General features: G+C 35.3%; 1 protein-coding gene across 2 annotated transcripts; it reads right to left on the bottom strand.

Moving 5' to 3' along the window:
- Nucleotides 1–947: 947 nt before the first annotated feature.
- LOC123201722 (cytochrome P450 CYP72A219-like) lies at nucleotides 948–10,328 on the bottom strand. 2 transcript variants are annotated; one of them, XM_044617310.1, is made up of 5 exons: nucleotides 3,107–3,494; nucleotides 2,494–2,714; nucleotides 2,164–2,408; nucleotides 1,685–2,075; nucleotides 948–1,597 (listed from the first exon to the last, which is right to left on the bottom strand). In XM_044617310.1, exons 1-5 carry the CDS (start codon nucleotides 3,384–3,386, stop codon nucleotides 1,172–1,174), a joined length of 1,563 nt encoding a protein of 520 aa, XP_044473245.1. In that variant the 5' UTR covers nucleotides 3,387–3,494; the 3' UTR covers nucleotides 948–1,171. The 2 variants fall into 2 exon arrangements, with proteins under 2 accessions (XP_044473245.1, XP_044473310.1); XM_044617375.1 differs by lacking the exons at nucleotides 948–1,597; nucleotides 1,685–2,075; nucleotides 2,164–2,408; nucleotides 2,494–2,714; nucleotides 3,107–3,494 and adding exons at nucleotides 7,040–7,585; nucleotides 7,667–8,057; nucleotides 8,583–8,827; nucleotides 8,911–9,131; nucleotides 9,950–10,328.
- Nucleotides 10,329–10,760: the final 432 nt, after the last annotated feature.

Here is a 10,760-nt window from a genome sequence, read left to right as displayed (position 1 = left end):
TTTCACTCTGTAGTTCCCTGCATCATGCTTTGGATGAACAATGATAACTATACCAGGAGCACGAACATAAGATGGAGATAACTCAAATGTAAAGTTTTGCAAAATTAAAGCTAAAGCATTTTGCCTCCACGAGAGCAAAGTTTTGACCAATGCATATTCTAGGATCCAATCCAAAAGGGACAAACGAAGCTTGGCACTTCACGGCTTTTGAAATTCCTTCAATAAACCGCTCTGGTTTAACCTCCTCCGCGTTATCACTCCAAGCGTTGAAACATCAACTCCGGTAGGCAGTGACAAACCTCAAATGATTTTTTAACCAAAAAAAAAGGTCCTGTCTACGGCGGGCAGTGACAAAGCTTAATTGAAAATTTGGTTCAATCAACGAGTATTTTCAGTTTTATTCAAAATTGACTAATATTTAAATTGATTTGGTTCTAGTTTATGATTTTCTCTAAACTAAAAATTTCGTTCAGCTTAATTTGATTCGAAAATTTGGCAAATCAATTTGGTTAAGCCATTTTAAACACCCTTATCTGTCATCTGAGAGACATTGGGATTAGAATTTAGCTTCTTACAAGTCTCCATACATCAACCAGAGGGTTTAACCTTTAAAGGCCATGCTGTCTCAAATATTTCTCCAGGACGCTCCATGCCCATGTTACTAGCGTAACCAAAACTATGAAGACTCTGTTACCAAAAAAAATATACAGGAAAAATAGAGTGAATAAAGGGGAAAATGAATGCTCTTTATTCAATAACTAAAACACCTTTAAATAGGTTGTAGTATGAAAAGATGAGACCAAATAAATAACCACTAAATTAAAGTGTGCAGAAACCATTAACTTGAATGTGCAGTAATAGGCCACTAACTTGAATGTGCAAAATTGGTTCCTAAAGTCTTGGCACAAACAGAACATGGGCAACAATTTCCTACCTACTAGGACACATTGCACACTTAAAAGTAAATTATTATTCAATAGACTGCGACAGATTTCAGCTCACTCTTCTCTGTTAACTGTAACAGCCAGCCTCAAGCTGGAATTTGATGTAAGTTGCAGGATGTCTCTACGAAAAAACTAACATTGAGCAGCCTTAATTGGTACAAGAGTATCATATATAATGTTCCACGAGTTTGGTCAATTTTATTTAACAATAACTGAGTTTTTTCGCTCTATAGTTTCTTCAAAATCAACTGGACACCATGTTCTGGATGCACAGTTAAAATTTTATTAGGAGCATGAACATAGGATGGAGATAACTCAAATGTGAAGTTTTTCAGAATCAATGCCAAAGCCATTTTTGCCTCCATCAGCGCAAAGTTTTGTCCGATGCATATCCGAGGACCCCATCCAAAAGGGATAAATGTAACTTGATTCTTTGTTGCCTTTGAAATCCCCTCTGAAAACCTCTCTGGTTTAAACTCCAATGCATCTTCACCCCAAAGTTCGTGATCATGGTGAATGAGGAGAATTGGCAAGGCAACCTCCACACCAGCCGGTAATGATAAGTTTCCAAGTTTTGTTTCCTGGTTAACAGCCCTAGGAGTCATGACTGCAGGTGGATATAGCCTTAGTACTTCGTACAATATCATTGTCACCTGAACATTGAAAAATTATTTGGTAAAATCAAATGCACAGAACATAAGAAAGAGAATTTTCAGAAACTATATCACAATAATACTTACAACTTTTAAGTGATTCAACTCATCATAGCTAGGGTTGTTGTTATCTTCAAAGACTTGAATAACCTCTTCTCTGGCACGAGCTTGCCAATTCTGATGCTTACTCAACAAAACCAATGTCCAAGCAAGCAAAACCGAGGTGGTCTCTTGCCCAGCAAAGTAAAACAGCTTGCATTCTTCAATCACATCATTGATAGTCATTCCAACATTTTTGTTGTTTCCATTTTCTTCAATTTCTTTGAAATTGGACTCCATAAGTATGCCTAATAAATCATTCTTTGCAGCTTCACCTGCCTTCATCGCCTTCTCTCTGTTCTTAATTATACCCATAAGTAAACCTCGTATTTCCTTTTCTAATTCCTTCATTTTCTTATAGGTCTTACTAGGCAAAAACCTACATAAGGGAGAGCAATAAAAGTTATCACTCAAAAAAATATCAACACATTCTAGGATCATATAATGTTCTGTTCTCAATATCAAACCTGGATCCTGGAATGTAAGAGGAACTTAGAACTTGTACTGTGAGGTCAGCTAGTTCTGTTTGGAGTTGGAATATCCTCCTACCATCTTCAAAATTGCTTCCAAATGCTGTTTGAGAAATCACATCACCTGTCAAATTTACAAGATAAGGCCAAACATCCAGTTCACAGGATCCTTCTTTAGAAGCCAACTTCTCCCATTTGCTAATCATCTCACTGCAAACTTTATAGAATTCTGGTAACATCAGCTGTAACAATTATTCATCAAAAATAGTTAGTATGTCATCATTGAAATATAAGCAAATTAAAGATTATAAAAATAAATAAGTTGACCTTCAACTTGTCAAGATGGAAAGCTGGGTTGATAATCCTTCTATGTTTAGTCCACTTCTCACCACTATAGTTTACAAGTCCAGTTCCCAGCAACGTGGAAACTGGACTCAGGGTATTGATTTTCGGGAAATCATGGATCCTGGTATATATTTCTTTGGTTTGATCAGGATCCATGATGGTCACCCTGGGTACTGGTCCATACCACATAAAAGAATTCTTGCCTGCATTTGTATCGATGCTTAATAACAATTAGATTTCTATTCATCAAATATTGTCTAAGTTGAAAAGTGAATCTAATTATATATAAAACATTCAATAAAATAATATACACCGAGTTTTGAGTATTCAAATTTTAAATTTGAGATAAAATAACATACAACTAGAAGTTCACAAAACTATGTGCACATAACATTACTATAGATCTCAAACATGGAAAGCAATCAGCCTCTCCTAAGTATAATTACTTTGCCCAATAGATGCAATAAACTCTATTTGCAATAAATCAACTTTTCAAAATTTATCATTGTATATCAATTGAAAACAAAAGAAGCTCACACATCTTGGCGTTTGCAGACATAAAGGAAGTTATCGAAGAAGGGGATTGATCACATACCATAATCTTTGACCAGTTTATAGGGGAATGGAAGAACTCGCGGTGAAATGTCATCGGAGAGGCTGAGGGGTTTGGATTTAGCTTCTGTTAACATCATGGCGTTCTCTTTGAAGTCTCCATACATAAACCTGTAAGGTCTGCCTTTAAGACCTTGCTGTCTCAGATATCTCTCCAGTTTCTTCGGCCTAAACCAGACCCCGTTCAGAACACTCCATGCCCATGTTACCACTGTAACCAAAACTATGGAGACTGCAATGGATTTCAGATCGTGCAGTTCCATTTCTCAACGATAAAGTAGACTAGAAATGAACTTCGGCCATAAGAACTGGGGATACTAAGCGTCGTGAGTCGTGACTGAGTTGAGATGCTGTTTTGTCCATCTAAATTCTCGGGCAGATAAATGAATTTAATATTCATGTTGGAGCACACGGAGTGACTCTCATTTTTTGTCACCCGCGCTTTATTCTTATGACACTTTTCCACCTCACACTTCAAAAAACAGTATTTTTTTCACCTTCTATTAAATTTTTTTTTGTTAATTTTAACAATGAAAGGGTATAAAGGCAATTGAATGAAACGAAAAAAGTTAAATACAAAGAATATTTTTCAGGTTTCGGACCTGTTTTGGGCTTATTTTAGCCACTTAAAAAACATATGAAAACAGTATTACATTTCCTTACATATATTAAAACCTGCAAATACACCCCGGTTAATAATGGATTTTCAGATCCCATTGAACCTCAGACTTGAGTAACTTAAGTCCAAACCTGGGTTGATAATTCAATAGACAAAATTTTTATTCACTCACCCAAGACCTTAATTTTGTTCGATCGCATCAATATTTAGGCCTTAGACTTATCTGGCCAAATAAACAACCTTAATTATTTGTAGGGAGAAGGACTATTTCTCACCTAACTTTTGATGTATTTTCAAAATACCACCCACGACAGATGAAAATCCACTTTTCTCACTCATGAGCCGTTAATATGGATGATATTTGTTTGCATAAGGGTAAAATATTCATTTTACCCTTGTTAGATGAAATGACAAAAATACCCTTCAATTTAGTCTACACAATTCATCTCAAAATTGATGTGAGGGTTTTACTATTTACCCCCCTTAGATTTTAGAAACTAACATTTCACCTCACCTAAAGTTTTTAAACTTTGAAAACTAACATTTTCACCCCCAAACCTAGGGTTTCCATATTTTTCAAAATACATTTGCCCCCCATAACTTTCAAAACTAGCAGTTTCACCCCCATTCTTCAACTTCATCTCCCGACGTCGTCTCCGGTGTCGTCACCGGCCTCCTCCTTCTCCTGGTGCGACGATGGTGGTGCGATGAAGAGATCTTCATCTCCTCGTTGCACGGTGCGACGAAGAGACAGAGATCTCTTCATCACACCACCATGCGACGAAGAGGTCTCTCTTCGTCTCTCCACCCAGACGACGAAGGATGACTCTTCGTCGTCCTTCGTCGCTCGTCGCATCGTCCTTCATCTGTTCTTCCAGATCTGGATGACGCTTTGTCGTCCAGATCTGGGCGACGAATGGTCATCCTTCGTTGTCCTTTGTAGTTGAAGATGGGAGATCGATCGATTGCATCGGTCGTCGGTGGTGGCCGGAGAAGGAAGCAAACCCTAAGGGTAAAATCTAAACTTTTCAAACTTTGAGGATGGGTTAGTTAGTAGTTTTTAAAACCTGGAGGGGGAAAACGGTAAATTTTAAAGTTTTAAGATTTTAAATAGTAAATGATGATTTTGCCCTTGTTCTAACTGAAAAATTAGACGACAATTTGGTCATGGGTGAGAAAAATAGATTTTCATCTGTCGTAGGTGATATTTTGAAAACGCATCAAAAGTTAGGTGGGAAATAGTCCTTCTCCCATTATTTGTAAGGACTTCTACTTGCCTCACAAGACGTTAGTCACTATTTTTTGTATAACTTTCCTATTCATTAGGTATTTTTTATTGTGTTGATTAAGAAAGAGACCTATCTTGTAACAAAGGCTAAAAGACTTATTTCCACCAAAGGTTTGATGAAATTTTAAACTCATATACGTTAATTTTTAAAATCTCAAATATTCTATCTTTTATTAAAATTCATTGTTAAGGTTAATAATAAAAATACCATTTAGCTAAAAATATTAAAAAATTAAAAATTTATCATATGTCTCTTTTAAGTTTAAATATTTAACAATTTTTCCTACAAAAGTTTGAAAAGTAAACATTTCCTTCTTAGAGTTTTGAAATCATCACCACTTTCGTGCAACTGTCGCAGTCTTTAATCATGTTCTCTCTCTCTCTCTCAGCTTCTTTCTTTTTCCCAATATCTCTCCATCTCGACCCTAGTCATCTTCGTCAATCGTCTATAATTCTTCGTCTTTCTCTGACGAAAATGGCTAGGCTCGGGATGGAAGGAGAGAGAATGTAGCCAAAGACAACAATAGTTGTCGAAAGTGATAGCAGTTTTAAAACCTTAGAGTAGAAATAGTTATTTTCAAACTTTGAATATGAGAAAATTATTAAATTTTTAAGGCCAAAGGACTATTTCCCACCAAAGTATGTTGTTTTCTCAAGTTTCTCCCCGTTAACTTTGAAAATCTCATTTACCCACTCGTGGTTAGTTAAAATTAACAGTTTTAAGGGTGAAATCGTCATTTTGTCTGTATTATTAAAAATAAACTTAAATTTGATTTTATTTTCCCCCATAAACCCTAAAAACTAACAATTTCCCTCAACCCAAGTTTTAAAAAGCAACATTTTCACCCTTAGGGTTTTCAATTTTTCGGAGTTAGTTTTTCGGCATCGTTTCTTTCTCTCCGACGACCTCCAGGCAATGCTTCTTCTTCTTTAGCGTGGCCTCCTTCCGACGGTTGTCTTGGGCACGGTCGTCGATGAAGACGATCATGCTTTGTCGAGACAAAGATGAATCATCTTTATCCAGAGACGAAAACAAGGTCTTCGTTAGAGAACAAAACACGTCTTTGTCTCGACGAAGCATGGTCGTCTTCATCGACGATCGTGCCCAGGACAACTGCCAGAAGAAGGCCACATCGGAGAGGAAGAAGTGTTGCCTGGAGGTCACCGGAAAGGAAGAAACAATGCCGGAAACTAACTCTGAAAAATTGAAAACCCTACCAGGGAAAATGCTGTTTTTTAAAACTTGGGTTGGGAGAAATTTGTTAGTTTTTAAGATCTTAGGGGCAAAAATGCGATGAATTTTTTAAGGGTTAGGGTTCCGTTAATTTTAACAGTACATGGGTGGATAAATAAGATTTTCAAAGTTAATGAAGGGAAACTTAAGAAAACCATATACTTTGGGTGGGAAATAGTCCTTTGGCCAATTTTTAAAATTAAAGTGAAAATATAATATTTTTTAGTTTTTTTTAATATTTTTAACTGAATGATGTTTTTATCTTTAATTTTATTAATAAATTTTAATAAAATAGTAAATATTTAAATTTTAAAAAATAATGTGTATGACAAGATATCACCAAACCTTGGGTGCGAAAAAGTTATTTGGCCTGTAACAAATTTCAATGCAGATTTCAACATGGCCGCTTGGATGAAGTCATTGCTCATCGCTTGAGTCAACCATGGCCGGTAAGTCTATCCAATAAGGCTACGCAAATTAAGGATGATGGTAAATGGAACTTCAAGGTATATTATTTTTACAAGTAATATTAGGCGTATAATTTTTTTTTTGTAAAAATAATTATATATTATAATACAATTAAATCGTTAAAAATTAAAAATAAATTATTATTTAATTATATAATAATATATTATTATTTATATATAAAATTATATACATATCCTTTATATATATTGCTTATCTATTTTTTTATTAAAAATATTAAAATAAAAGTGCTACATCAAGATTGAATGATGATAGCATTTTAAGCACATTTGAAATTTCCCTGAAAACATAAAGAAAAACGATAAAAAATACAAAATATATTACATGTGCAGTCAATAAAACCCTTACAAGCTAATTAATGTTCAATATTTTAACGCCAATATTATTTAACAATAATTGAAAGTTTTCATGCAACTTTCCTGAGAATCAAGTGGGCACCAAACTCGGGCTGAATAGTAATAATTCTGTGAGGAGAATGAACATAGGAGGGAGATAACTCCCATGAAAACTTCTGTAGAATCATTGTCAAAGCTATTTTTGCTTCCAGAAGAGAGAAGTTTTGTCCAATGCAAATTCGAGGACCCCATCCAAAAGGAAAAAATGAAGCTTGATTCTTTGTTGCCTTCGAAATTCCTTCCGAAAATCTCTGTGGTTTAAACTCCTTTGCATCCTCACCCCAAAGTCCCTTATTATGATGAACCAGGATAATCGGCAGGAAGATCTCTACTCCAGCAGGTAACAATAAATTTCCCAATTTGATGTTTTTGTGAACAGTTCGAGGAAGAACCACAACTGGTGGATATAACCTCAACACCTCGTACAATATCATCGATATCTACATTGAAAATTACCCTATCACACATTATTTTGTACAAATAAGTTTGTACATATAGTTATTCTTTATATTAACACTTACAACTTTTAAGTGAGTTAACCCATTATTGTTAGGTTTGCCATCTCCAAAGACTTGAAACACCTCTTCTCTTGCGCGAGCTTGCCAATCTTGGTGTTTGCTCAATAATATCAAAGTCCAAACAAGGAGAACTGAGGTACTGTCTTGCCCGGCCAAATAAAATAGCTTGCACTCTTCAATCACCTCATTAATAGTCATCCCAACATTTTTGTTGTTTCCATGTTCTTTGATTTCTCTGAAATTGGATTCCATAAGTATGCCTAATAAGTCATCATTCGTCGCAACCTCACCTGCTTTCATTGCTTTCTCTCTATTCTTGATGATATCCATGAGTAAAGCTCGCACTTCATTGTCAATTTCTTTAAATCTCTTATTCCTCTTAGTAGGTAAAAACCTATATATATATATATATATACATATAGAAAAACAATATAAGTAACAATTATGAAATCAGTCCGGAACATTTACAATCGAAACTTGCAATGCCTTGACGCCAGTCTCCAGTGTCGGCATTTAAACAGTTCACTGACGCATAACTGAATCAACATACTGTTTCCTTACTAGGTAGGCGTTCACCGACACTATCTAAATTTTTGAAATGATATGCAACGACAACTTTAGAGTTAATCAAGAAATACTAAAATTTAAGAAAAGCAACATGAAATTTTAAATTTTATTTTGATAGTTTTAATATACTAAATTACTAATTTTTTAAACTTCAAATGTAATTAACTTTTAATTTTTCGAATCGAAGGGGGAATAATTACTAATTTTTCAAACCTGCGGGGAAGGGGGTCACGTGACCCTTCTTGCCCTCCCTTTGATCGCCACTAATTATATGCCCACTCTACATAGCCGACGCATCATATATGTAAGTTCTCAATAACACATTTCCATTTTTAACATCATATATGTATACCTCAATCCTGGAATGTAAAGTGTCTGTGCAGCTTGTATTGCAAGATCAACCAGTTCTGTTTGGAGTTGAAATATTCTCCTTCCTTCTTCGTAGCTGCTTCCAAATGCTGTTTGAGAAATTGCATCACCAGTCAATTTTTTAAGTTCTGGCCATACGTCAATTTCGCATGATCCTGCTACAGAAACCAACTTCTCCCATTTGATAACAAGCTCACTGCAAACTTTATAAAATGCAGGTAGCATAAGCTGTGGCAAAGATTGTTTAAGTAAAGTTAGCATCATTAATTATGCATATAGACAATTCTTTGTATGAATACTGATAAATTGACCTTCAGTTTCTCCTGATGGAATGCTGGGCTGATAATCCTTCTATGTTTAGTCCACTTCTCACCCTCGTATTCTAGAAGTCCAGTTGCAATTTTCTTAACAAGTGGATTTGTGGCCTTGGATTTCTGAAAATCTTCTATCTTGGTAAGTATCTCCTTTACTTGATTTGGGTTCGTGACAATCAGCCGGGGTATTGTGCCAAGCCACATAAAAGAATTGTCGCCTACATTTTGACAAATTTTTAGAAACGATCTTAGATGGATCAGCATTTTTCATATTAAACTTATAAGAAAAACTGTCTACACCAATGCCAAGCCCAAAGCCAGAACCTGACAATGGGATCAATGCAGATGCAATGCCTCGGCACTACCAATATTGGGCTTGTGGTACACCTCCACCAAAGACACATACTATCAGGCCTGTCAAATAGGTCGTATGCCAACCTATATTGAGGATGAAATGTAATAGAGGGTTATTGTTTCTGATCAATGACAGGTTGTGCCGACTTACTAGAATAGTAAGGCCCCGAGCATGACCCAAAACCCCATAAGTCATACTTTTATACGTCGTTCCAAATTGACCCATCATATTATATGATTTTTTATTTTTTTTCCAAACCATGTCAGATCGATTGGCGAACCCTATTCACAGACCCCCAATACAAGCCACCCAACCTATGGATCCGGGCACAACTCATAAAATTGCGAAACGAATCAGTATTGGATGCACTTCTTTTCCGCAAGCTGGATGTGTTCAGCTAAGAAAAAGTAGGAGTCTCACACTGTTTCATGGTATAAATTGGTTTACTGCTTCTAAAAGAAAGGAAAAAAAAAAAAAAAACCTCTGAACCGAGAAACCAGCGACGAGACATCTAGCACTACATATTTGCCTTACAAACAACGAATTAAGATATAGTAAATGAAAATTAGTAAGCTTTATCATATATCCATCTATTTTCAATCACACCATTTCACTCAGGCAACTTGGGATTAGCGTTCAAAAAGGAAAGAAGGTCAAATAAGAAGGGAATTGATGACATACCATAATCTTTGACCAGTTTATCGATGTATGGAAGAACAAGAGGTACAAGGTCATCTGAAAGATTGAGGGGTCTGGATTTAGCTTCTTTTATCATCATCAAGTTCTCTTTCAAGTCTCCCTAAAGAAGCCTGTAAGGTTTTCCTTTAAGACCTTGCTTTCTCATATATTTCTCATACTTCTTCGGCCTAAACCATGCCCAGTTCAGTAGTATCCATGAACATGTTACCACTGTAACCAAAACTATGGAGACTGCAATAGATTTCAAGTCATACATCTCCATTAGCTCACTCAACTCTTACGTTTATGCACTGAATGAAATTGAGGGAGAGTTATTGATCTCACTTTGATATCCTTGTTTTTTGCACAATGTAGAAAGATACCTTAATATGAGATTTCATATCATATCATTGAAAATATTAAATTTTTATTGGTGCAATCCAGGGACCACCTTATCATTTTCTTGATCGATGACACTGACTGATCAACAAATGATTTAAAAATAATAAAAACATTTTCTGGCTCTCCAAATTTAAAATGTCAACTTCTCAGTTCATATTAACGTTGTCAATAAGCAATAGATAATATTATTGATATAAACAAGTGTAGAAACATGGTGAGACGTGAGAGGTGAGAGGACTTACGTGTTGCCAGTGATTAATTATTGATAATTTTATTCATATATTCAAATTTAAAAAATAAAAAAAGATTGTTGGGTATTAAATTTATCATCAATACTTCTTCTTCATTTTCCACTTTTATGTTTTTCTTTCTTATAGATGGTTTTGATGGTTTTGATGAGTGGTGGTTTGGT

The sequence above is a fragment of the Mangifera indica genome, chromosome 1 (assembly GCF_011075055.1).
Source record: "Mangifera indica cultivar Alphonso chromosome 1, CATAS_Mindica_2.1, whole genome shotgun sequence".
Classification (NCBI taxonomy): domain Eukaryota; kingdom Viridiplantae; phylum Streptophyta; class Magnoliopsida; order Sapindales; family Anacardiaceae; genus Mangifera; species Mangifera indica.
This window is presented reverse-complemented; position numbering and strand designations above follow the sequence as displayed.

Bases quoted from the DNA above. Each gene is read 5' to 3' on its own strand.
- LOC123201722 (XM_044617310.1), bottom strand. From the start codon at position 3,386: ATGGAACTGCACGATCTGAAATCCATTGCAGTCTCCATAGTTTTGGTT. The intron at 2,409-2,493 runs GTCAACTTATTT...TAATTGTTACAG, and splicing joins TCCATCTTGACAAGTTGAAG to CTGATGTTACCAGAATTCTA. The intron at 1,598-1,684 runs GTAAGTATTATT...TTCAATGTTCAG, and splicing joins AGTTGAATCACTTAAAAGTT to GTGACAATGATATTGTACGA.